At 46.5% G+C, this 27,870-nt stretch overlaps 1 protein-coding gene across 8 annotated transcripts in view; it reads left to right on the top strand.

The window, feature by feature from the left end:
• SLC39A11 (solute carrier family 39 member 11) overlaps positions 1-27,870 on the top strand; it is a 299,558-nt gene that overhangs the window by 154,208 nt on the left and 117,480 nt on the right. For 6 of the 8 annotated variants that reach the window (XM_081029061.1, XM_081029063.1, XM_081029065.1 and 3 more), the window contains one exon: positions 21,031-21,201. The exons of the other annotated variants lie outside the window; for them this stretch is intronic. In XM_081029061.1, the coding sequence (XP_080885187.1) occupies positions 21,031-21,201 (171 nt within the window). The remainder of the gene's footprint in view (positions 1-21,030; positions 21,202-27,870) is intronic. 8 annotated transcript variants of the gene reach the window in all.

Raw genomic sequence — 27,870 nt, 5'->3', positions numbered from 1 at the left:
TCATTTCTTCTTATCACTGAATAATATTCCATTGTCTGGAGGGACCACAGCTCACCACTCCATCACGTACTGAAGGACACCGTGGTGGCTTCCAGGTTTTGGCCATTACGAATACAGCTGCTAGAAACCTGCACACGCAGGTTTTCGTGTGGACATAGTTGTCAGGTTGGGGTTTTCCTAGCCTACACACAGACTAGAAACTCAGAGCTCCGGACTGTTCAAGGTGAAACAAAGTCCCTGGTTTTTATTCTTCAGGCAATTTTTATTTTCCTCCAAAGACTAGTTAGAAACATGTAATTATCCCTTGTCTCTCTGTGATGCTGGATGGATTTTTTTTCTTTCCCCTCTTCCACATTGGGACACAATTTCATGAATCTTACATTTATAGAATTTCACCTCCTGTCTCGGCGGTCCAATGCGTCATCTTTTCCCCCTGTCGTAGTAACACCCGGGATGTGTTCTGGGACCCTTGTTAATCCTTAGGCAGCTTCTGAGCTGGTTTTGGTGTTCAGGCTCTGGCTTATTGCTGCCTTATCATCAATTGTCCCCTTTCTTTGTTGCAAGCTCAGCTCTGCATTTAAAACTTTTTGTTTGTCTGTTTATTTCATCCATCATTTCTAGGTGTTTGTGGAGGGAGATTTTGGTTTTATCTCCATCTTTAATCTTGCTGGAAACAGACATATCTCTAGTAGAAATTTAAATCTGCAAAACAACGGTAGTTATGTCTTTTCTGCAGTCATTTGCCAGGTCCTGTGTCCCAGGTTCTGCGTCCCAGGTTCTGCCCGGCAACAAGCCATTCTTCCATGTCACTTCCTGGAGCTTTAGGAACTTCGATCTTTTTCGAGACTCATGACGTGACGTTTCCGTAAATTTGCCAATAAAATGAAAATACAAACAAATGTTCACGATCACCAAGACTGACCTAAGGGGCAGGTTAGGATTTCTGTTCTGCTGTTAGGCAGAAAGGGAATTTTTGAGTGGGGACTCATTTGATTACTGTTGAGTTCATTTGCGAATGTTTTTGCTGTATGAGCATGTGTGCTTTCCCGTTCCACCTTGCAACTTGGAGAAGGCATGCCTTGGTAATGACCCTGGGAGGTGTTTTCATGTGAATCCATCATATTCAGAACCATGTGTTAGGGAACTCACCATTGCAGTAGTGTGTGTGTGTGTGTGTGTGTGTGTGTGTGTGTGTGTGTGTGTGCGTGTGTGCGTGCGCGCGCGCGCGTGTCCTGTTAACCCTTTCATGGTCCCACGGTTTATTTGGTGAGTGACAGACCATTAGATGTCCAGCTGTAGCTGAGCTCAGCCTGCCCTATAAAGGACCACTCTATGGGAAAAGCCCACATCGGTTGGTCCACATTTCTCACAGGGTGGACTCTGTTTACATCAGGATTTCCTGGGGTGCTAGGGGGAAAAAAAAAACCAGATGCTTATGCTCTGCTGCTGGTTTGCCGAAATCAACTCTCTTGGGATGGGGCCAGGGGGATCTGCCTTTTAAAACTCCCTAGGTGGTTCTCAGCGCGAGCATATTTGTCCTGGGTGCCCACAGTGAGGTAGTGATGGTGAAGCCCGTGCATTCCTAAGAATCTTTGAGGTGAATAAGCTACAGACGGGGAGAGATGTGTGGATTTTAGTTGTTTTGTGTTTGGGTGTGGTGTGGGAGAGGGAGATTCGGTTCAAGTGGTTTATCCAAAGTGTCATCTTTGGAGGTGATTTTTTTTTTGGAGGGAGGGAAGGGGATGGTTAAAAGCCACTTAGTGACATGAAAAGAAAGGGGAAAAAGAGGACAGGAGAAAATCTAACTCAGCATTAACTTCTGTAGGGTTTATGTTAAAACGTTGCCTAGGTTTCAGTTAAACAGGGCACCTTCTTTCCCATCCCTGGTTGATCATGGGTTGCCATGGCAGCAGGCGCACTGCTCACTGTAGCCCACCCTGCTACCTGCCTCTGCACAGGCGGTCCTACAAGCTCCTCTGAGCTAAGACCTGACTTCTCTGCAGAAGTCTGGGCTGCAGTGCATAAGGTGGGACAGACTTTGGTGGGGAGGTGAGCACTTGCCACGCCAGGTGGTTTATGGTGGGTAAATGCTACACTGTAATACACTTCAAGGAAATGTGCCAGGTAGCTCTGTCTGGGTTGGACTTTCTGGTCCTGTTCACGTGCCGTGGATGGGATTCAGGAACCAGATGAGCGAAGGCATCTGCAGGTTATGCTGTGGGCAGAGCGCACCTCCGTGCCCCTCCCCTCGGTACTCACACACCCAGTGTCTCTCCATAGATTTCCCTTGAGTCCTTGGGTCCTCCCGGGACACTTTCCATGGGCTTTCCGCACTGACACAAGCCCCGATATTTGGTTTGATAAATGGGGGAGATTATGGAATCTGTCATATTAAGAGAGGTTGTAAGACGAGGAACACGTTTTGGGCAAAAGATGACGTGTTCCATGTGGTGTAAGGTGAACAAAGTGATGGTAAGACCCCCCCAAGTGAAGAATCTCGGTAAACAGTTGTAAGAGGTCTGGGCTAGACATACAAGCTTGCGAGTCCATTGTTAATGGGTTTCCATTGTGTTTTCCTGGATCCTTCTTTCTCCCCTAAATTATGTTACCCCGAGTGCCTGTCACATGACAGATGCCTGAGCCCTGCCTAGATCTACCATGAGTTCCAAGAATCTGCACTTAAAACTTTTTTTAAAATATGATTTTTATGAAAGTTACCAAGCTGATATTTCTTTTCTTTTTTAAAACTTTATTACAGTATGAATGCTTAACATGAGATTTACCCTCTTAACAAATTTTTAAGTGTAATTATTTTTGATGGTGCAGTGTCGCACAGAAGATGTCTAGAGCTTTTTCATTTTGCTTAACTGAAATTTTATGTCCACTGATTAGCAATTCCCTATTTCAGAAATACGGAACGCCTCGCCAGTCTGGGTGTCAGCCTTGAACAGGGGCCATGTGAATCTCGGTATCTTTCCCATTTTAGTATATGTGCTGCCGAAACGAACAGAAGAATCAGCATTTTGCTCAAGCTCCCCAACTGCGGGTTTTTGTTATCATTGATTCATTGATTCATTTTCATACGCTCAAGTTTGAGAACCCCTGTGAGACTCTGAACTTGGCCTGGGCTCAGTGAAGCTCCTCTGCCATCGGGCTGCTCACAGACTGCTCTCCGCGCTCTCAGGTGGCCTCAGCCTCCCTCTTCTTTCTGTGTAATAAAAGCTCCGATGGGAGTTGAGAGTCACTGCTGCTCTCTCTTCAAACCCTGTGGTCCTTTTTCACATTCTGAGTGTCAGCAGCCATCTCAGTGTCCCTTGGACCGTCACGCCTTCTGAAGCCTTCCTTTTCAGCAAGGCATTTCTGCTTTTAGCTGAAGGTGAAAGAATACCGAGCTCTCACCGGCCACGTCTCTCCCCTTTTCGGAACCTCGGCTGGGTGGCATTTGTTTTCCCAGTAGGAGCCAAGCCATTCTTCGTGTGTCCCTTGGGCTTGCTGTCTCAGGAGACACAGTCTGAGAAAGTGTGTTCGGGCAAATGTTTCTGTTCTGTCCCATTAAGTCTCACTGTTTCACCAGGCGGGGCTCCCCCTTGAACACCAGGGCGGCCTCCTTTGTCCCCAAACCGATTTCACAGATATGTCCCACTCCATTTGATTTCTCGTTTCTTGTATTCCTACTATCTCAGAACCAATTGTTTTCTTTGCTCTGTTAGCTCCCAGCCAGCTCAGGTCAGCTCAGATACCTTTCCTTTGCCTGTCAGTCTCCCTTCTGACCCGGTGCTTCTGCCTCAGAAAGCAGAGGGCTCAAGAACTCGGCCTCCCCACCTTGAGATCCACATGGAGCCCTGTCCAAGGCAATTGGGCATCTGGGCATCATGCCCCACTGCATTCATGGCACAAAGGCAGCCACTCTGAAGACGTGGTGGCCCCCGAATCTTAAGCAACAATGGTGGAGGAAAAGATGTGTTTTCCTTGCTGGGAGCTGTATTCTGATGGGTTAGTTTCCAGAAACTAGTTTTCCTCCTGGCCATTTCCTTTCGTACCTGTGTTTACAGTGAAATCTAGGGAGTAAAGAATGGTGTCAGTATTCACAGCACTTAGCTGTCTGAAGCTATTTCATCAAGCCATTAAGTTTCAGTTTCCAAGGTGACTTGCTAATATATATATATATATATACACATATATACGTATATATATATATATATATACACATATACACACACACACACATATTAGGTTGGTGCAAAAGTAATTGCGATTTTTGCAATTTAACCTTTTAAACACAATTACTTTTGCACCAACTTAGTATGTATACATACACACAATGTTTGAAAATATTAAATCCGAAAATGGGAACATAAGAGCTTAATGAAATAGCATCAGATTTATAATACAAATAATATATAGCTGGTGTATGCATATGTATGTGCAGATACCATCCATCCGTCCGTCTGTCTACCTATCATCATTTCCTCTGGATGATAAGCAACCACCAGCACCCTTCTCAGATGCTAGTGACCTACTTTGTCCCCATCTCCCTGGTTGTGACATTTTTTTTAGGAAGTGCAAACTGGTACTAATGTTAGCCGGAATAAGCTACATTAGATAAGTAAATCAACTAGTGAAAGAAAAGGAAAGAAAGAAAAGGAAAGCTGCTTTGTATTCCAAAGTAAAATAGAAGGTCTTGCAGGGTACTTGCCCTCTCCTTTTATTGGCAGGAAGTCTATTATCTTTAACAGCAGGTCATCCTCTCTGAAAAGTTGAAAATGTCAACATGATTGTGGAATCTTAAAAAACCTTCGCTTTATATCTGAGTTCTGCTCTGCAGATATGGAGAATGGGGATTTGATGGTACTTGAAATTTCTTACCAAATCCCCTTATGAACTGATTTATTTTCTTCTTCACTAAGGGCCTGTTGCCCTTTTGGATTTAAGTCAAGAATGGATTAGGTGTACTAAGTATGCCATTAGCCTTTCCTTTATATTTTTATAAATGTAATGCGAGTTCTTTGTGGGAACTGCCGAAACCCGGTTTGTGTTGTGCTTGATATGTGCCAGCCAGGGAGGCTCTGCCCCCACTCTCATCTGCTCCTCACAAGAGCCCTGTAGGGTGGGTAATATTATCATCCCTGTTTGGTAAACCGGGAAACTGAGGCACAGGGGTATCAAGTGACATCCCCAAAGATGCATAATCAGGAAATGGTCAGGTGGATGGGGAAACAGCTGCTTTACAGTGAGTGAACCCAGGTTCTTATCCCCCACAGCCACTCTTTCCTGCTGAGAAAAGGGGAAAGTGCCAGAGAGCCTGCCGTGGACCTTCCCTTGTCTCCCTGGTTTGTGCTCACTGGAGGGCTGGACGCCTTCAGCCAGCATGCCAGCAACTTTGGCTGTGTCTGCCCTGCCCCTGCCCGCCCACAGCCACCGCCCATCCTTTGCTTTGATTGACAGTCCCCAGAAGGGATTCAACCAGTGCTTCACATCAAATAAATTGGTCATCATCAGCATGTGACACATATGTGCATATTCTCTCTCTTTCCCTTTCCCCTCTGTCTCACGCGCGCGCACACACACACGCCATGTATAGGCTGAAAAGGTGAGTAAAAAGAAAACTTCGGGACTCACAGCTGCTGTAACTTTCTTCCCCATTAATCCTGGTGAGGGAAACAGGTGGCTTGGAGTCCAAATCACGTTTGCTGACTTGGCGTGGGGAGGTGGTGGCAACTGGCAAATTGGTGTCTGATCTGGCTGGGATTTCTACCCTCGTGCCTCTCTGATAATGCCGGCCTATCAACTTCCCGTGTCAACTCCCCACCCCCCAGTCAAACCTGGGCAGACGTTTGCCGGAATACTGTGTGATGTGACTCGTGTCCTTTCTCATGGAGAACACCCAGGTTGGGAGAGTGGTTTCCTTGATCTGTTGGGACCCCATTCTCATAGTTGGTTTTCCTTGTAGAGTGGGTGGCTGTGCTGAAGGTTACCTTTGCTCTCTGTCTAAAACACATTAACGTTTCCTGAACACATTAACAGCACCAACATATTATTGCTGGGGAAATATTTAGCTAATTAAGAAAACAAACTTTTAGAGGTGACATTTAGCTGCATTTACATAATGAGTAACTTATTTGCATCTCAGTGATGAGCTCATGGTGCTGTGCTTATTGGCCCACGGTGATTGGCAGTGAGCCCACCTGGCCCATGAATGTCCATTAGAGCACTGAGGTGGCCTCACCTCTAGCTTTGTGGGCAATGCTAACACGGGGTTCTTCTCTATCTCAGAGAAGACAGATGCGTGTGCCCGTTGCAGGTTCTCTGTGGCAGAATATACTTTGTGATGAGCTCCATCCTCTCCCCCAGAAAAGGGACACTTACCCTTGGGGAATGCTGTGCTATTTGCTCCTCCATTGACGTACAACCCAACTACCGGTCGCAGCCCCAGCTAGGCCCTTGTTGTTCTTCATGTGATTTTCTTGATTGTGGTCAGTGTCTTGGAGCCTTCAGTTTCGGTCAGGCAGGGCTTCCCTTGTGGGAAAGGGGGCACCTGTGCCCACGTGCACACACTGCCTCTTCACAGGCTCCCCTGGGTTCCTCCCTTCCTGAACCTGCTCTTCTCTAGATAGGCTTTTGGACTGAGTTGAAACATGGGTGACCAAGGCCTAGGACTGGCCAGTCAAGAAGATTGGCTGCTTTGGGGGCTGAGGGGTTCACCTGGACAGAACTCCTGGCCAGGAGACCATTGTAAGGAACTGGAGATTTACGAGGCCGGACAATTAAGTTCCCGAACTTGTTGCACCGATGTTGCTAACCTTTTTTTGGTATCAGAGGGATCATTCATTATGAATTTGTACCAACTGGACAAACAGTTCACCAAGTTTGCTGTTTGGAAGTGCTGAAAAGGCTACGTGAAAAAGTTAGACGACCTGAATTTTTCGCCAACAATTCATGGCTCTTGCATCACGACAGTGCACCAGCTCACACGGCACTGTCTGTGAGGGAGTTTTTAGCCAGTAAACAAATAACTGTATGGGAACACCCTCCCTTCTCACCTGATCTGGCCCCCAATTGCTTCTTTCTTTACCCAAGGATAAAGGAAATATTGAAAGGAAGACATTTTGATAATATTCAGGTAATCAAGGGGAATATGACAACAGCTCTGATGGCCAGTCCAGAAAAAGAGTTCCAAAATTGCTTTGAAGGGTGGACTAGGTGCTGGCGTTAGTGCACAGCTTCCAAAGGGGAGAACTTCAAAAGTGACCATAGTGATATTCAGCAATGAGGTATGGAGCACTTTTTCTATGATGAGTTTGTGAACTTAATTGTCCGACCTCGTACATGGGCAGAAGCATTGGGTGAGAAGATGGACTCGAGTCTAGGCCTGAAGGCCAAGTTCAAGTTCTCTTTGCCCTCAGGTGTCTATTTTGTTCTGTAGCCTGGGGCAAAGCCTGCAGAGCTTACAGTCAGTCACCCAAAGTGTGCTAATTACTTTGGAATTACAGGGTTCTTGCAGAGGCCAGGACTGGGCAAAGCTTGGAAAATACAAGGTGGCTGAAGAGTTGAGACGTTCCTGGTGTCTGGAGGTCACAGGTGCTCCAACGAGGATGATCTTGGAAGGGTGTCTGGTAGCATGGGCATGAAAGGGGGCAGCCTCAGAGCCGCTGCTGGGTGAGACCCTGATGCTACGTGACCCAGTGGTTCTCATTCACCAGCTGGAGGACCCGCTGCACCAGCTCCACCCCAGAGCCTTTTGCAAAAGCCAGTTGGTAGGCTCCACCCTCCCACCTCCCACGCTGCCGCCAGAGATCCCGGTCCGATAGGTCTATGGCTGAGGCTGGGTGTCTGGATGTTTTTAATTCCTCAGGTAAGATTCCGACGTGAGGCCAGGTTTTAGAAGCACCCATCTAGCCCTTTCAGGAGACTTTCCTGATAGTGAGGCTCCTAAAGCCGGCGTATTCTCCCTAAAACCTCTTCCTGTTCTCACTCGGCCATGAAGAGGCAAACCATAGTGAGCGCAAAGTACAACCTGCAGGCCAAATCTGCCCCAATACCTGTTTTGGTAACTAAAGTTTTATTGGAATTCAGACAGGCCAGCTCATTTCCATCTTGTGTCCCGCTCCCTTTCTGCTGCAGTGGCAGAGTTGAGTAGGGATGGACCGTGAGGGAATGACCGCGAAGCCTAAACTATTTGTTATCTGGACAGTCACAGAAATGTTTGCTGACCCTGATCTGTGTGTCCAAACGATAGGCATTTGCATACACAAATGTTAGTCTGTCAGTAGATGGGATATTTTGGAATGAGCTTCTTAACCTTAAAGACGACCAAAGCTCCTTGCAAAGCATTCTGCGTGGATGCGTGTGGGCATTTTTCTGGGCAAGAACATCCATTACCTTCCGTTATTCGTTCCATAAATATTCAAGTACCTCTTCTGTGCCAGGCACTGTACGGGGCGCTGTAGGTAGGATTGTGAGCAAGACAGACTCAGGCCCTTTTCTCATGGTGTTTATAGATGCGTCAAACTGGTAGACCATCAAACTGACAAATAAATGATACACTGGAAAACCGTTAAATACTATGCTATCATGGAAAATTAGGCTGCAAAAAGACACCCTACCCCATATGCAGGTCCTTGCCAATACAGCGTTTCCATGGGGCTTGCAGAAGGCAAGGCTCAGAAACCACTCCCCAAAATAACATTTACATCACGGAATTCTTAGAGCAAGAAATATTGGCCCTTTTGAGTTCAAACAATATTTGGCCAATTTTTAAGTGGTGATGTATTATTCCTGTCCAGCTAGCTTTTATTATTCTAAACACCAGAGCTCACTAGAGGCCTGGAAGGGAACTGGTGATGCCTGACCTGGACATGGTTTGGACAATAAACATATCTTTTCTCCTAACAGGAAAAAAATCTTGAGTGTGTCTTCTTAGTTCTGTTTGGCTGCTGGTAATTCTGCATTTGCACATCTTCAGCTCTATTAGCTCAAGGAAATTAGGTAGAGAACCATTGATCTGGGGAATATATCATGATGCGGATGGTGTCATTTAAAGTCATGTTTCAAAACAGTGTGAGCCAATTGAAAAATTGTGTGTGTGTGTGAGTGTGTGTGTTCATCTCTACATGTACAGTATAAATATAAAAAAAGATTGTCAGGATTTTTTAAACACCGTCACCTCTGGGTGGTGAATGATTTTTAGTTTTTCTTGGTGCTTAGCAATATTTTCTGTATTTCCTATAATGCATGCACATTTCTATTTTGTCAGATATTATTTTAATAATTTTAAAAGGGAATAATGCCTTTTATTTGGGGGCACAAAGAGATGTTGATTCCTGTGGGAAAATGAATTTACTCCTCCTTTAGAGGACGTTCCTTATTCTGTGAACAGTTGGGAAGTGTTGTCTCTGGAGTTCATCTTGGGCTCGCTCTCAAGGTAGAATGGAGTTCTGTAAACACTGGCCCTGGAAACAGCCAGTCTTTCCTACTCACCGGGGACGAGTGACCATTTGGGCCAGCTGTGTCCAAGGCTGTCTCTGGAATCATAGAATGTTAGCACTGGAAGAGGCCCTGAAGTCTGCCTGATTCAGCTCATTTCCAGTCGAAAGAAGCCAGACCTTTAGAGGTTGGGACTTTCCTAGGGCTGCATGCCGAAAACTGAAGATAGAGTTGACCTGAGAATTCTATGCCATGGATTTCTTGCACTTAGTTGTGTCTTTCTAAAGGGAGAGGAAAATCTGGGGCATATTTAATGCAGAGTAGTACAGCAAAGGCAGGCATGTCTGACGACATGAACAAAGCTTCCCCATGGCCGCTTTCCCCTGCGCTTTCCTTCTCTCTCTCCCTCCTTCTCCCTCTCTAGCTGCTTAGCTCCTGAATCCCTTGACAGTGTTTGGGACTCACCCTTCACCCCACCTTGGATGTCTTGGCGGAAGGCAGAGCCTGCTTTTCAGGATAGAGGTTGGACTTCCAGCCTCTCGCAGCTACAGGTGACCATGACCTGATCGGTGAGATGGACCTGATAGCAAAGGGGGCACTGGTTCCAGTAGGAGGGGCCAGCATTCAGTGTCAGTGACCTGCACTGGGGCATTGGTGTCTGGCACTGAAGATAGAGGTGCTGCCCAAAGGGGGATATGGTAGCATTTTGTTGGTGGAGCAGGAAGTCCTGTTCTCCCTTGACCCTGTCTGAGTTCTGGGATGGGTTCTGTGGCCTCCTGGGTCCCCAGAACCTTCTGAAGAAGGTGTCGGTTTCTGTTGCCCATCTTGGGAATGTGCTGGATAAACTCTCCTATTGAAGCTGGACATGGACCGAGACTCTTCAGTTGCAGTTCTCCTACCTCCTGGTAACAAAGACAAAAAGCAAAGCCTACACCTTCATGCATGCGCTGATCTTCTTTTTTGTTGTTATCTCCACCAACTGTCTGTGTTCGAGCATCAGTTGTTTGCATACCCCAAAAGAAGGAAATCCAGAAACCAAGCAATGTTTATGGAATTGTAATCTCACGTAAACCTTTTCAGCATCACATTTTCCTTTGTTGTGTAGCCCTTGACAAAGGAAGGATTTTGTTTCCCTGTTGTCGTTTGTAGAACGTAATGCTATGTGTTAATGTTGAGACTATGTGTGCTCTCGTGACTGGAGCAGCCAAGAGTTTTCATGCTGTTCTGTTTTGATTCCTGGTAACTTCTCGGACAAGAGAGGAAACAGGAAGTATAAATAGAGAGAGGGACTTAATAATAAACAGACTTAGAGCACACATAGACCCTGTATAGATTAGGGAAGATGCGAGAATGCCTTGGTTTGGGGGAATTTATTTTTCTCTCCATTATGTTACTGCTGGTTGCATTTCTGTATTATGGCCCATGTTCTCTAAAGCAAAAGGTGGTTTTTATTTGATGTAAAGAAATGATGGTTGTGAATCCTTTGCAAAGTTCTTATACCATTAGTGTTCTCCAAAATGCCCTTTCTCTAATGTGTGCTGGACTCTTGAAGCAAATGTCATCTTTTGCTGGTGGACCTCCCCCCCCCACCAAAAGATACGACGTCTCTTTCCCACTGTGGTGTTTGCATTGAACACACACATGCGGGGTGAGCTAAGAACTACAGAGAGGGCTTTGGAGCCCACCCAGGATTTATTTTTAGACCACAATCAGTTAATCAGGAATGAGCTCATGTTGATAAAATGGTTGTTTGTGCCTTTAAAGTAGAAAACCTGACCTGGTACGTGGACGTTTTAATCTTACTGGAAATTTGGGCTCTGTTGACAGAGTAGAAATTATTCCCTTACTTAGATATTTGGAATGAGCACCGTTTTAGTGGGTGGTTTGCTTCATGGATGAGAAATCTTTAGCTAATAGCGAACCCATCTCTTCTTGTGCTGTACATTTCATTTTTACCAATTATGCAGATCTATTTGTGTCTCTGTTGTCACTAAGCAATTGCTTATTCGTAAGCACCAAAGGTAAGGCGTGGCTTACTTTCAGTGCCTGGAGAATATACGAGGTCGGACAATTAAGTTCGTGAACTCACCCTAGAAAAAATGCTATATACGTCATTACTGAATATCACTACGGTCCCCTTCGAAGTACTCCCCTTGGGAAGCTCCCCACGCCAGCGCCTAGGCCACCCTTCAAAGCAGTTTTGGAACTCTTTTTCTGGAATGGCCATCAGAGCTTTTGTCGTATTGCCCTTAATGTCCTGAATGCCATCAACATGTCTTCCTTTCAATATTTCCTTTATCTTTGGGTAAAGAAAGAAGCCATTGGGGGCCAGATAAGGTGAGTAGGGAGGGTGTTCCAGTAGTGATTTGTTTACTGGCTAAAAACTCCCTCACAGACAGTGTCGTGTGAGCTGGTGCATTGTCGTGATGCAAGAGCCGTGAATTGGTGGTCACAAGTAGGTCATCTAACTTTTTAATGCAGCCTTTTCAGCACTTCCAAATAGTAAACTTTGTTAACTGTTTGTCCATTTGGACAAATTCATAATGAATCATCCCTCTGTCATCAAGAAAGGTTAGCAACATCATTGCAACAAGTTTGTGAACGTAATTGTCAGACTTCATATATGTACTGACTGAAAAGACATGGTATTGAATCATCCCCCTTATCCAGGCAGCCTGTGACCCTCTGATAATCGTGTAACTTGTGATTTTTAGAACAATCCATGGTGATACCTATGACAGTCACAAAGATGGTAAATAAGTTTATTGTCATGTTTCTTAGACTCCAAATGCATTTCTGCCTAAAGGTTAGTAACTAAGCATAATAAATACTTCAGTTGTCCTCCTGGGAAGCTTCCTTGGTCTCTAACGGGATCTTTTCCTGCCCTGGGTTATACCTGACCTACACAGTGCATCCTTGAAAGGTTGTACAGGGAGACGAATGTGGAGCTGCTTTCAGAGGAGAGTACTATCAGTTTGCCAGACGTCTCTCTACCCAGGACTCAGACCCAAAACTGGCACAAGTAAGACTGTCCTATAAAGCGCAGGACACCCAGTTCAATTCAAATTTCAAATGAACAATGAATACTTTTTAGAATAAGTATATCCCATGTGATGTTTGCGACATACTTCTACTGTTTGTTTTATCTGAATGTTTGTTGTATCTGAAATTCAAATACAACTGAGCACCCTTTCTTTTTTACTTGCTAAATCCAGAAACTCTAGCAAAGGGTTGTGGGGACAGAGTCCCAGAGAGCAGTTTCCAGGCTCTCGGCCTCACGTGGAAAGGTGCTGGCTCAGGTAGTAGATGGCCGTCAGCTGTGACTAGTTAGCCATCTGCTTTTACCGGTCAGCCATTAGCCACTGATATAACTGCCGTGGCTGAGCTAGCAAGGGTGGAGTGTGGATTACGGATTGCAGAGAGGAGGATTGCAGCTAGCAAGTGAGGTTGGTTGGCAGAGAAGTGGACGGCGGGTTGCGGATCGTGTGGCTCCTGCTTCCTGTGTCTCCAACCCAGCTGCCAGTGAGACGATAGTGGTGTGACTCCCCTATCTATGGCTCCGTGGGTGTTCCTTTTTGGCCTCACCATGTCCTGCATTCTTATATGGGGAGTGGGACCAGAGACCCCGCATGACACCCTGCATGACAGGGTCCTGTCCACACTAGATTCCTTTTGCTATATGTACTGTTCGCAAAACTGCTGTTACTTGCCAGATCCCAGGGTTGTAGGGGGGGAGAAGGAAGACAAGGAAGAAAGCTCAAAAATATCCTCTGCTTTTGAAAAGATTGATGTTTCAGTATTGAGAGAAAAAAGTAGCTCTTGAGACCAGACAAGGTAGCGGCATAAATAAAGCAGATAGCACGTTTTGAAAACGGTACTATGCTGTTTTGAGGACTCTCCAGAAGGAGTTTACAAATGGAGGCTGAAAATCCGACTTGGCCAGGTGGATACAGCCGTCTGACGTGTAATCATACCTGCGGCTCCCAGTTAGATCTCATTAGTCACTGACAAACATGTGGGTCACAGGACAGTTACCTGTGCCTGGAAGGAATTAGCCAATTATCTTATTACTTAGAGGCCTCATTTGGACAGAGGACCTTTCACAAAAGAGGGGGGGAAAATGCCTGAAACTGTGAAAAATGTTCAACTTCATTTGTAGTCAAAGAAAACACAAATGAAGGGAAATAGCATTTCCCCCTGTAAGTGGATACATTTATTTTAAAATGAGAAACACCCAGGCTGTCTAAGAAATGGCATGATCTTTCTGGAAATGCCTTAGGCAGGTACATCAAGGTCCTCTCTGATCAACAGTTCAACTTCTGGGAACTTTGTCCAAATCTCTGATTGTTTATATAGGTTCAAGGTTTTGCAGTGATACTTACAGGAAAATAAAATAGCCTCAATCAATGCTCAATGGTATGAGAATGTAAATAATAATTTGTACCGTGTGAAGTGTTTGTAAGGATTTCTCATCACATGGGGGAAATGCTTCCATTGTTTAGTGGGAACAAAAAGCCGTCTATAACTGTCATCATGATATCTCAGTTATGTAAAACCCCATGAAAAAGCATGGGAGGAAAGCCACCAAACTCTAAGTAGTCTTTGTTTTAGGTGAGGCGATTATGTTTGATTTAAATTTTTTCTGTTGCACACGTTGAGGTTTTCCAAGGCTGCTTGAATATGCATTCATATTTTTATCATCAGAAATGAGGTTCCTGGCAGGAGTATTTTATCTGGGGCACTTGCTCCATGGCAAGATGGATTGAATGGCTGGCCAGCCCTGCCTTGACCCCTTAAACCACTAAGTTTATTAAATTGATGAAATTTAAACGAAGGCTCTGCTGTTGGTTTTATGCCAGAAGTTCACAGTGCAGCATATATGTTGACAGTTGAGAGGGTTTCTGGAGCAGATCATTACACTCCTGGGTGAGGGGGTAGCCTTCTAAGGCTCAGAGATGTGAAGGCATTTCTCCCGGGAAAGGCACCATTTCTCCTTCCCCCTTTCCAGTGTCTCGTGCCTCACGACTTACTGCATTGTATTGCCATCCTACAGCACTGCCACTTTCCCAATCCCTGACAGTTAAGTCACATCTCAAGTGCCCTGTGGCTTCTACAGACAGCAGTTAATACAGAAATGTGGAAGAGTCAAAACCATCCCCTGGAGAACCCCTTTTCTCCCTGAAACCACCATACCTTGGCTCCCCAGAAGATCAAAAGCCAAGAACTGATTTCTTTCTTTTTTTCCGCTCTCTTTTGACTGATGCCTTTCCTCTTTCGGGAAATTGAAGCCAAAATTACTTTGAAAAGGTAGCAGGGGAAGATGGAAAAGGAAGCCGTGGGAAAAGGAAGGGAATGTCCTCTTTATTTTCAAATGCCTGTACCTGCATTTGCATTTGTAAAATGCACGTGTGACACAGCACCACAGTCGTTCAGGTTTAGGAAACCAATCGGGCAGTTAGTTCCAGTGAAGCACATGAAAGATTTACGGATCTTTGCACAAGGATTCCCCATCTGCAGTGGGAACGTTTCCTCACGTGCTTAGCTGTTTCCCGGGGTAGATCAGCCCCTTTCACACGTTCCCATGCTGTATACAAATTGTGAAGCCGTAAAACAAAGAATTCGTACAGGAAGTCAAGACTGGAACTTTCCCTGAGTGGATGCCCATTCTCGGTGGGAGGGAGCAGAAAGAGTGTGCCCCCATGTGGCAAAGGAGAGGCGCTGCGTCTATTAGCATCTGGAAGAGTTGCCCAAACTTGTGTAAAAAGGAAACAGTTTCACAAACGACAGGCTTAGAAATAAGCAGCATGCCTTCATTAAAAACTAGAGTTACAAAGGCTAAGAAATCTAGAGAATATTTCTGTAGTTTTAATGAAATAGGTAGAATGTGAAACTGTACATTAAAATGTTTAGTCAATAGTAATAGCTAACATTAATTGTGCTTTTCATGTGCCAGACACTGTGCCAAGTGCTTTACATATATTTTGTTTCTCATAATAACCTTACTAAGTAGGTATGATTATTAAACCCAGTTTACCAGAAAGCCATTGAGGCATAGAGGCAGCATTTGCCTGAAGCCTTATGGCTAATGATTGACAGAGCCACGATCCCACGGTTGACAGAGCCACGATCCCACAGTTGTTAGAGCCACGATCCCACGGTTGACAGAGCCACGATCCCACGGTTGACAGAGCCACGATCCCACGGTTGACAGAGCCACGATCCCACGGTTGACAGAGCCACGATCCCACGGTTGACAGAGCCACGATCCCACAGTTGTCAGACCCACAATCCCATGGTTGACAGAGCTACGATCTCACAGTTGACAAAGCCATGATCCCACGGTTGACAGAGCCACCATCCTATGGCAGCCAATGAGACCCAGCAGCTGTTCTTGTCACCATTTGCATTGATGGCTAATCTTCAAAGCATCAATGTGCATGAACTGAACAAGGGTAGGGACAAATGACAGTCATTGTGTGAGGGATCCTGGGATTTTTTTCTCTTTGGGAAATGGTCTTGAATGCGGTCATATTTACAGCTTTACAAAAGGGAAACAGAAAGACTTGTGGATAGGTTTATAGACAGTCGTAGGCTTTAGTTCTGAATGTGTCTGAGCTGAGGGATCTTCTGCTGAGACTGGGAGAACCACTCTGGCTCTTCCTTAAATTTCCAAGTGACTGTCAAGAAGGACCTCCATGGGCTTTGGTTTCTTCATGTGCCAATATTGACGCTAACCCATGTTGAATAATTATTTCATGTTCAAATTCAGCATACATGATGTAAAGGGACGCATGCTGATTCATAAATGATGAAAGAAACTGAACGGAATTCTTAGCAAGCACTGCCACACTCGTGGATGACTGAATTTCTTCCCCCACATTATTCTGATTCTGATATACATCACTGACTACTCATTTTATCTTTTGTAAGAAGCATTTTTCCTGGGATTTGGAGTTTTCTGCCCTTAACCGATGAGGATTTGCCTGTTCAACCAAATCATCTCCAGTGATGTCTTGGGGATGTTTCTAAAGCTCTCGTGGCTGATGACCTGTTCATTAGTATTGCCGTATTCACTGGAGGCCCACGTTTCCATCCTGGGGCCTGTTAGATTTAGTCACATCATCACAGGGACAGAAAACCTGCCATGTTTCTGGTGGGACTGGGTGCATGGGTCATGAACAGAAAGGTTGGTGTGGCATTTATCCAGGAAGATGTTCTCAGTGTGAGGTCCTTGAATCCATAAAGAGTCACAAATTATTTTAAAATCATCTGTTAGTGTATTTGTTTGTTTGTTTGTTGCTGGAGAGAAGATCACAGCTTCCACCACACTTTTGAAAGCAGTTCCTGACCCAACATGGTTTAGAGCTGCTGAGACTTCCAGGCCTTTCCCTTCACAGGGGAGGAAGTCATACCCTGGGGAGGGGGTTTCCCTAGGCAGTAGGGTTCACTTATGGCCCCCTGGCTTGTGTCTGCTGGATTCCTGGCTGCTTTGTCTCTGATACAATGTGCTACGACAAGTATCATGTCCCTTGTTTGGGAGAGAGAGGAAACCAGGAAACAGATGTGTCACGTAAGGTCGCCCCATGATTCAGTGGGAAAGGTGAGCCTTGGATTGGTCCCTCTGTCCCACTGTGGTCTTCATTCTCAAAGGCAGTAACGTGGTTCTCCTCTGGCAGAGAGGAAGTGGGGGGACGACAGGCTGAGGCCCAGCAGTGGGTCCCTCTTCGTGAGTGTTCTTAGATGCCTGAGTTTACATTTTACAACAGCTTTTACATGATGATCCACTTTGAAGGGGTCCCTTTCTTCCTTCCGGAAAGAATTGTAAACACGGTGTGCATGCTTGGTATTGCTAAGTATTTCCTACTTGCAGCTGCTCTACACTTAGAAACAGTAGGCCTAATGGGTTGAAAAAGACGGTTTTCATGACGTTTTTAGGTTTGTCTGAGTGCGAATGATGGTACGAGATTTCCCCTGAGTCTTTTCTGCCTCTGATGTCACTCAGGGCCAGCTCACTGGACCCCTGCTGCCACCTAGCCATGTCTGAACTAAACCTTTGGGATTTCAAGCCCCTAAATGTCGCTGCTGTGACTGCTCCCGCTGTCCTTTTTGGCGAGCAAAGGAGCAGGTCAACACTTTACCCCTCCTAGTTAACCCCGGGGCCTGGTTAAGAGGTGGCTTCTGGAGGCAAAGTACCTTGGCCTGACTCCTGAGCTCTCCTGGAGGATGTTGTGACTTGGGGCACAACTGGGGCAGTTACTCCATCCACCTCTCTGCTCTTCAAGTTCCTCATCTCTTAAAGGGAATGATCTCTACTTCACAGGGCTTTTGTAAGGATTGAGGATTCTGAAGGTAAGTATCACTGATGTCGCTTTCCATTTCTGAACTTTACATCAGCTGATCCATTCCTAAATGTCCTTCCTCTTTGCCCAGTCGTACTTCAGAAGTTCCCAAACCTTCCCTCTTTCAGGAAACCTCCTGGGTTCTGGGCACTCGGGCACACTCCTGCACCCCACACCAGGCGTGGGGGTCGCCTCCGTGAAGCGGCCATCCTTTGCTCACGGCCAGAACATTTTCCTTGATGGCGTGAGATGGTTAAACCGGCCTTAGCAGGAGAGACAGCAGGAAGAGTCCTTGCTCAGGACGACTTCCACATTCTCTGTCATGATTTATTTGGACTAATTTTCCTTGCTGCAGACTCATGACTGGTGGCTTATTTAACTTTGATGAGTACATCAGGCGTTCACACCCTCCCATTTCCCATTCTGAGAAGGCACATCAGTCATCACCTACTGGGACCCCAGGGGGAGGCGTGCATCTTGACCTCAGTTCCTGACCCCATAAGCTCCTTGGTGCTCCCATCAAACCCATGTACGGAGCCGGAAAGTGCTAACAGTACTCTCGTCTCTTCCACTCTCGCTGCATTATTTGCAAGAAATGCAGAGTCCAGTCCTTTGGTGATAAGGACAAAAAGAAATGCAGCTTTCAGTGCTTGTTAGAGACGGCGTCGCTCTGCCCCTTAGATTTACAGGAATTTATTGACAGAAAGACCTTTCTCCCCTGTCTGTCATCTCTTAAATTATAAAATTCTAAAGGGAAGAGTCGTGGGGGACCACGGGAGGGGTCGTTTTGTTGTTGTTGTTTTGGGCCCTGTCAGCTCCCACTGGAGAGCGTCTAGTTTGGCCCGTGCTCTCAGAGGGGGGCCCAAGGAGTCAGCAGGGCTCTCTGGCTGGTCCAGGGACAGCTGTGTGCCCTCTGCCAGGCATGGCTTGGTTCCTGCACAGCATTCTGGCCAGTTCTGCCCGCATCTTCATGGGCTTGAAATCCCAGGGGTTTAGTTGAATTTCCCTAACAACCTCTGCAGCCTGAGTTGTTAGATGTCAGCAACTTAAAATGTACAAAAACATTCTCCCCCCGTATATGCCGAGTACTCACACACGTGTGCAAATTTACACGAAGGCTGTCTGATACCTGAGGCAAGAAAGATGGCACCGAACAGCAACCCTGTGCTAACACACACACACACACACACACAGCAGATATCGCACAGTGGGTACTTAGCTTTGCCTCGTGCACATCTCGTCTGGAGGAGTTACTCTTCGACAGGGGCAGTTCTCCAGAAGCCAGTTTTGTGAGTTGTGGTTGCTGACATGGGAGGGCTGGCAGGGCCAAGCGTCAGAGGACCAATAAAAGGCCCCTTCTCCCTAATGGAATGGAGTCAACTCTTCCAGAGAGACAACCGAATGGGATGTGGGGAAGAGTGAGTCCACTCGCCCGCTGGCATTTTCTTACTCTTCTCTCGATTTGAGTGAGCAAACACAAAACGAGTTTCAAAAGAAGTGTGTTTTGTCGTCTCCTGTTTTTGAAATATAAAACAGCATTCCACTTAGGCGGGTTCATCTGAAAAAGGAATCAAAGATCCGGTCAAGTTTATAGAGCCCCCGAGAGGGTGGGATAAACGGCCCGCGCCTTAACATTCCAGCCAGGAGTGAGGAGAGGCTGGCCAGACGCCCGTGGTCAGGGATAAAGGAATCCCCGAAGTTGCCCCTTGTTTCTTAATTTGATTTGGGGAAAATTTTTCTGCAGCTTTCAGCTTAGAAGTGAGAGTTCTTTCACGAGTGGAACATATGTAAATAGAGAAGGGAGGTAGGACGACCACAGAGACTTGCCTCCTACCCTTCAAGCTGATTTCAGCGAGGATGTCCCACAGCAGAGTGGAATATCCATCAAGTTTTGGCTGTTTCCTCCAGCCTGGGAGCCACATAATTTATCCTCCAAACCAGGATACTTCCGAGAGTGAAAGGGCCACCAGTAAACCTCCTGGGACAGAGAGCCACAACTGGGCTGTGTGGTGGGTCTCCTAAAGACGTGTTCTGGTACCCTGACCGTGATGTCTGAGTTATGCTTTGCATGTCATGCTCATTCATGACAGAAAGACCCTTCTTTCCACTCAGACCACCATGTGTTTGTAAGGTCTACTTGAGCCCCGCCACCTCTGGAAGCCTCTCCCACAGCCCATCTGTGCTGTGAACCGCAGTCCCGATGCCCCGTCTCACCTTTGTACTGTATTTCAGATCCAAACATTTTGCCTCCACTAGGAATAAACAAAGAACCCAGGAGACCTTAGGTATTTGGGACCATCTGGCCCTAAGAAGTGACACACCCTTCAAATATATACCCAAAAGGGAATCTTTAAAAGGAGGGTTCGTTCGTGAAACTCAAGGGCTGGGTAGTGCAGTCAGCCCATGAGGGTCAGGATGTCATACGGCACCCAGGCTGCCATCTGTCTGTCTGTCTGTCTCTCTCTGGCCGCCTGGTTTCCCGTCTCTACTTGTCTGTATCTGCTTCCTTCTGTCTGTGTGTCAAGCTGCTTCCTCGTCCCATTCCTGCGTGGTGCATTGTGCGTGGCTGCCCGTCCATCGCATGACCGTTTGCATTCAGGACCCACACTTGAGGCACGGGGTCCCTCCCCATTCCAGTCCCTCATCCCCGGGGAGAGAATCTGATTGGCTGAGCCTGGCATTTGAATCCATTCCCCATGAGTCAGTGCAACCAGGAGAGCCGGGTCACATGAGATATAATTTTATAGAGCTGTGGGAGAGAGGGACATGTGACAACAGCCACACTCCACACAGACAGCACTTACTTAGTACATCCAGGCACTTTCATCAGTCTCTCCTTTGGTCCTTGCAAAACCCCTGTGGGGTAGGTACCATTCCCCCATTTTATGAATCGGGAAACTAAGGCACACCGAGGTTAATCAGCACCGCACGGCTGGTAAGTGGACGAGTTGGTAAGTGAGCAGGCAGTCTGTTTCCAGAATCGGTGCTTCTGATCACTACTCAGTATTGCTTCTCTTAGGTAGGCCGTACTAACGTACCCCATTTTCATCTTCTTTTACGCTTTTTAATATCTGTACGTTGGGTACTGAACATCCATTCAGTGAATGTGTGCTGAATGAATGAATGAACGAAAAAGGGAAGGAACAAACAGAAGAATAGGAGACCATTAGGAAGTTAGGAAGTAACCTCCCCCTGCTGCTGCTTGGCCAAGTACCAGTGCGCTCATTTTCAAAGGACTCTCTCGTCTTGTCCTTCTGTTTCTGCTCAGACAAGAGTGAGAACGGCGAGGTGTATCAGAGGAAGAAGGCGATGGCCACGGATCTTCCCGAGGTCCCGGAGGCCCATGGGCCCTCTCAGGGGAACCTGGCCGTGCCCGATAGCAGCAGCTGGAGGAGAATCGCGCTGCTCATCTTGGCCATCACCATCCACAACATCCCAGGTGAGGTCGTGCCACGTGCCTGGGTACCCACCCTCCCGGTCAGCTCAGGTGCGGGGCCGGGAAGGGGGATGGGCAGTCGTGATGCAGGTGGAAGCGCAAATCTTTCTGGACTTTATTTTCGGGGTTACTTGTTCTAGATTGATTATTCTATGTGAAGACTTCCCATTCCACTTACTTCAGACAAGGCCGTTCCTGTTTCCACCAGTGAGTTCTAGTCTTTACATATTAGATACAGCTCGCTTGGGGCATAACGTCACCGCTATTGCACGATTGCTCTGGAGGGCTCCTTCTGTAAACACGGGGTCGCTGGATCTGCTTCGTGTGCTTTTAAAATACTGAATTCAGTACAGTTTGATGTTCGTCTCACCTTTCTTCACGCGGGACGTCGTCCTGACATGCCCTTAGCCACCTTTTCCTTTTAGCATTTTGGAGCCACTGGGTCTGTGTCTTTGGATCTATTTTAATTGGAAAACAAAAAGTACTGCTGTTCTATTTCAAAAAATAATACCTGTTCCATTTAGTGTAACTCGAAAACACTGATGATAATACAAAGAATAAAGCTATTAAAAAATAAATCGAGGGAACCTGAGGAACTCCTTGGGTTCCACTGTGGAATTGCAGTTCTACTCTTTACTCACAAGTTTATCTGGACAAGTTACTTGAGGTTCCCTTGGTTTTCTCATCTATGCAATGGGGATAATGCTACTACTGAGATAACGGAGACATTGTTTATAAAATAAACGGCACATATTTTGATAACTAAATAAGATGCTATACAAGTATATATATGCATATTTTACTTTAGTACTTGGGCTATACGTGCATTTGAAAATCATGGTAACTCTTAACTAGCATTAATAGTATCCCTGTCCTCCTTTCCAGCTGTGACTTCCTCAGTCTTGAGTTCTTAAACGTTCTGATCCATCTTGCATTGTTTTGGAGCCAGTGTTTCCAAACAGCGTTGCTCAGGGAGTGTCCGTGCGTGATGTATTACCTGAGTCCTTGCAGAGCTCATGATATCAGGCGGTGACCTTATGACAGGCGCAGGAAGTTGAGTGGGCGAAGCTGGCTAGAGGCACATATTTCTCTTCAGAGCTCTCAGAGAAGTCATTCCATTACCTTCTGGCTTCATACTGTGGAAGCAAAGGCCACAACCAAACTGAGTTTATGCCTTTGTGGGCAATTCGATATTCTTTGGTTTGCATGATGAAGATTCTTTTTTTTTTTTTTTTTTGCACTCATCTTTTAAGATTGTAAATGTCAATGTTATATATTCCAGACTATATTAAACCTGCCTCAAACACCGTGTCCAGTCACTTTTGAAGCTCAGATCTTCCTCTAGAGGAGAAGCATTTTCCTCTGTTATTTCTATCCTGATCTTAGCAGTTTCTGTCCTCTGATCGTGTAGGCTGGGTTGCCCAAATGTTTCTTTAGCGTCTGTTTCTCTTATATTCTCTTGGCCCTTTCACGTTGGGTGATCTGTAAACTTATTTGGTTGGTTTTTCTAGAGCCTGATATTGAGTATGCCTGTATGCCTTGAGATGAAGTCTTACGCAGGACCTCAACGCACAAAACTGACCAGTGGATTTGCCCTGGGGGAAGGTCTGGTCATACTTACCCCTGGTATCTTAAAGGAGCTCATTGGAAGACCAAGAGCTCCACAGAGGACCGCTTGAAAGCCTCTACAGTCACTTTCAACCTGTTACAAGCTAATCATTAGAGAGGTTACTTATGCTTCTTTTTGGTCCTAATAGTAGCTGTTGCTCTGCCATTCTGGACCCCCTCTTTAACCAGTTGAAAAAGAATAAAGATCCATCCAGTGGGTTTAGAGCCAAACAAGATAACTTCTGTCTTGAGTGGGGACTCTCTGTCTCCCTGCAGAGCAAAACGGTGTTCTAAGGTCCAGATTTCATAGCGATGGGCTTTGAGGACCCAGGAATAAGCTTTCCTCTGCCAGACCCCTGCCCAGATCACAGCTGCCACTGCCCTACGACGTCCCCGTGTGCTCAGTTGTAATTGTTCCCTGACTCATTTGGCAGGAGGTCGGGGAGAGTCAGAGCCCACTCTCTTATGTTTATTGATTGCAGTAAGAACTTGGATTAAGGCCAGAAAGAAAATGTGTCAGCAGGAAGATGGGAGGGGAATGACACCAAAATTTGGTGCTCCTGAGTCAGCATGGGTTCAAATATTACTTCTTTCCTGACAAGAGACCCTCTTCTGGATGTTGGCATCTCCAAGTCCCGGTTCAGCCTCGCGTCTCTTTTGCGGTGAATGCAGAAGTACCTTTGGAAAGGAAGACCAAGTGGATCATAGGACGCTGAATGGAGTGGGCTTCGTGGGAAGCGGGTGGTCGTGGTGACTGGCTCAGTAAACTGAGGAGCAGCTGGCTGACCCAGATCAAGAGGCTCGAGGGGACATTTCTTCCCCAGTCTTGCCTCCATTAATTACATTTGAGTAATGTGTTTAAGGTACTTGAGCTTATCAGTCATAGAACAGAGCAGGATCGCTGGCCCCCTGTAACTAGCATTACAGCAGGGGAGGCAGGCAGTGACCATAGTCATAATAAGTGAATTCTGTATTATGGTGCAAGGCGGTGAGTGCTAGAGAGAGAGAAAGGGCGCCAGGGGAGAGGGTACAGTGTTATAGAAAGCAGTTGGAATGTTAATACAATGGTCAGGGTGGGTCTCGTCGAGACCTCTTGCCTGTGAGCCAGCCATGCAGATCTCTGGGGGACAGTGAGTGTTCCAGGCAGGGGCAGCCACCAGTGCAAAGGGCCTGAGGCAGGATCATGTCCAGCATCTACAAGGAGTAGCCAGGCGTCTAGGAGAAAGAGGGAGACGGCTTAGGAGGGAGGAGGGTGGAAGCAGGCAGACCTGTGAGAATGCTGCTGCTGGAATCCGAATGCAGGTCCAGACCCAGGTGGTGCTGGCGGTGGTGAGAAGACCTCCTGTTCTGGTGTCTGGCAAAGGCGGGGCCAGCGGATTTACTGATGGATTGGATGTGGGTGTAAGAGAAAGAGGAGCCAGCAGGACCTTGAGGTTTCAGGGCTGACCAGCCGCGAAGATGGGGAGTTGCCATCAACTGAGATGGGCAAGGCTGCAGCTGGAGCAGGTTTTAGAGGGAATATCAGGAATCCAGTTTTGGACTCTGGAGTTGGTTTGTTGTTAGACATTCAAGTGGAGGCACTGACGAGGCAGCTGGATGTATCAGTTTGGAGATGGGGTGCAAAGTCTGGACTAGAGGGAGGCGTTTGTGAACCACTGGCATATAAATGTTACTTAAACCCATGACGCAGATGAAATCACCCAGGGTCTACATACAAATGCTCGTGTCCTCAAAGACCCCACTGGGGCTCCTTCCTGGAGTCTCAAGCTTCTGACTCCAGTCTGAAGAGCTGTCTGGCCCGCAGTTCCCATTTAGCAGCTTCACGCCCTTTGATGAGAACCATTTCAAGAGCTTATCTGTCATGAGCTTATCTTTGAAAAGGTCTCTTCTTTTAACGTTATCCTTTTAGTTTATTAAAAATTTAACGAAAGCTTTGACATTCCCTGAGACTCTGGGTTTTAAAATAGACTTTGCACAGGGACTAACTGGATAATTGATTTTTTTTCCAAGTTTTTTTTGTCTTTGCTGCTTCAGTTTTAAATGTCCTGGGGATGACATTTTGTTTAAAAAAATTTTGTTTTGAACATGGAGGTAAAAAGGAAAGCTTGTTAGTGAGTGTCGTGTCTCCTGCAGGTTTCTGGAATGTGAGGACACACGCGTAGCCATGTGCACACCCAGGGCACTTGGGTTAGGCGTGAATTCACATGTGCGGAGACAAATGCATCCTTCGTCTTCTGTGATTCCTTACGAATCTGACAAGAGCCCCACCCCCTCTATAATAGACCGGTGCTCGTGCAACAGTCTGTGGGCAGTTTGGGGTGTTCAGAGACCTCATGAAGACTGTCTGTCCGCAGCTCTAGAACAGGAAAGAATCTGAACACATGTGCAGGTGTGCGGGCAGTTACGATGTTTCAGGAAGAAAGGGTGATGACTGATGGAGGCCCGCCGCTGTGAGCCCCCCCGGCACAGGTAGTGGACGCAGATGAGGGTGGCAGTGCCTTGTCTCTTCGTCCCACGCTCCTTCTCGGTGGCGGTGGCCTGGGGCGCTCCAATCCCTTGGAACACAATATCCCGAGGAAACCATATGTGTTCTATGGAAGCAACCCCAGACTGAGCACACTGTCTCTTAACGTGCTTTGCTTGCAAAGTTGTACAGACTCAAGGGCTCTGAGCCTTCTGGATATTCCTGGGCCTGAGGACACCAAGCTCCCTTTCGGTGTCTGAGTAGAACTCAAAATCAACCAGCAATCGAGTTCCTGCTAATCTCCTTTCATGAGTAACTTAGGGTCTCAACAGGACACTATACCATTGCTTTGTACATGAGAAAGTTAAATTTAGAGCTTAAAGAGATTCATTCAAACTCTATTCCATTTGAAAATTTAGGTGGGGTGTGTGTGTGTGTGTGTGTGTGTGTGTGTGTGTGTGTGTGTGTGTTAAATTGTCGTTATAGTTCCTTCCAGCCCTGGCATTGGATGATGCTGTGAAAAATAACGCCAATAGTACGTTATTAATTTCATTACTGATGGAGGCCAGCCGCCGCGAACCCCCCCGGCACAGGTAGTGGACGCAGGTGCTTCTGAGAATGGCATCTATTTGGTGGTGATAATCCATCACACCTTCTTCTGTGACACCTCGCTGTATCCCGTGTCTTCTTCTCTCATGATTCGTATCGCTGTGAATGGCAATTGTTTAAAGGTGTTTATTTCCCTGATAGATGGAGCTTCTTGCAGGAAGGTCTGTGCCCTCGTTCCTATAGTTCGTAATGAAAAGCAATAGTTACTCGGACGCCTGCAATGACTGGTGGAATTGGTCACCTAACCTCCACTCTAGGAGAGGAGAGGCCACTCGGGAGGCAGGTGGCCTAGGTCCCTTTATCTTCACTAGTAGGGGGACTACGGGATGGCGTTTGACTTCTGTGAGTCTCCGTGATACGCTGGGCTTTCCTTGGTGCTTGAAATTATTTACAAAGGTCCGCAGAAGAAAAGGTTAGATGAGTCTCCTGCTTTTTATTATTTTCTCAATAGAGTCAAGAATCGAGTCCACTTTGCTCGTTGTTGTCATGACAGAGAGAGAGCTGCGGGTCACAGCTTAGGTCTCCAGAACTGCGTGACAGTTTATTTTAATGATTTGGCCTGTCCTCATTGATGGCTTCTAATAGACCACATTTCATTCTTTAAATGTTTGGAGTTTTAATCACAAGGGATTTTGTTTCAGGGAACCCACAAATTTATATACTAAAATATTAGCAGTAGTTGGTTCTTCCTGGGATTATGGCTGAGTTTTATTTTCTTTGTGTTTTTGTGAGATTTATCATTCTACTTTCCCATAATGAATATATATGACTCGTGTGATCAGATAAAAAAATATTTTGGAAGGGAGACCTGTGTCTCCTAACCACCTTAATACCCCAGCACCCAGCACACACACACAAGTGTGGAAGTAACAATTATTCTTTTATGCCTGAGATAATTGGGGTTGTTTCAATAGCAGGTTTGAAACAGAATAAAGGGTCGTATCAGTTTTCTGTGACTGCTGTAACCAATCATCACAAACTTAGTGGCCTCCAACAACCCAGCGTATGCTCTTGCTGTCCGAGAGGCCAGAAGTCTGCAATCGTTTTCACTGAGCTAAATTGAAGGTGTTGGAGGGCCTGGGGGAGTCTGTTCCTCGCCTCTTCCAGCTTCTAGAGACTGCTGGCATTCCTGGCCCCGCAGCCTCATAACTCCAACCCCTGCCTTTGTGGTCACGTTGCTTTCTCTTCTGTGTCTACTCTTCCTCTGCCCGCTTCTTACAAAGATCCTTGTGGTTGCAGTTAAGGCCCACCCAGATAACCCCGGTCATGACCCCAGCCCCAGATAATCCAGGACAATCCCGTCTGCAACATGTCCTTTGTCACAAAAGGGAACGTCCACAGGTTCCGGAGATGGTTGGTGACGTGAGTCTGGGTATTCACTGTACCCTAGTGTGGCCTCCACAGGCTGCAAGGGTCTCTTGGGAGGGGTAGCACTTTGAATTTGCAGAAAGGAGCCAAGCCAATAGCTACAAAGAAGAACTTACCGACTCCTCATTTTCCTGGGACAAAAGACGGAATAGAAAATTTTGTTATGAGACATGGACCTTTCAAGAGAATACACTGAGGCAACAGCCTCCACTTCCCGTTGCTCAGCTTCCAGAAACTGGAGGAGATCGCGCCACAGCCAGACACTCAGGCTCAACTGATGAGTAAGCCCAGCAGCCCTGAAAGCCAGAAGTCATCGGCGGTAATCAAATGCACTGGCGGTGCTCGAGGCCATCACTTACTTTCCAAGTTCCAAGACGTAGAGTGCTCCGCGCATGTGATTCTGATATTGGTATCCCTGTTTTACGTGTTAGAAACTGAGACCCGGAAGGGTTCAAGACCAAAGTCAAGGTCACACAAGCAGGTATGGGTGGTGCTTGATCCATGCTCAGTCTCCACATTGCCTCAAGCCTCCCTTCGCTTTGGTGAGCTTGCTTCTTTTCTGCAGGTGGACCCCACCACGTTTCTCAGAGAGGGTGACAGAAAAGTTCAGAAAATGCTTCTCA

This window comes from Rhinolophus hipposideros (assembly GCF_964194185.1).
Source record: "Rhinolophus hipposideros genome assembly, chromosome: 20".
Classification (NCBI taxonomy): domain Eukaryota; kingdom Metazoa; phylum Chordata; class Mammalia; order Chiroptera; family Rhinolophidae; genus Rhinolophus; species Rhinolophus hipposideros.
Note: the sequence above shows the minus strand (reverse complement) of the source record. Positions and strands in the feature narration are given on the sequence as shown.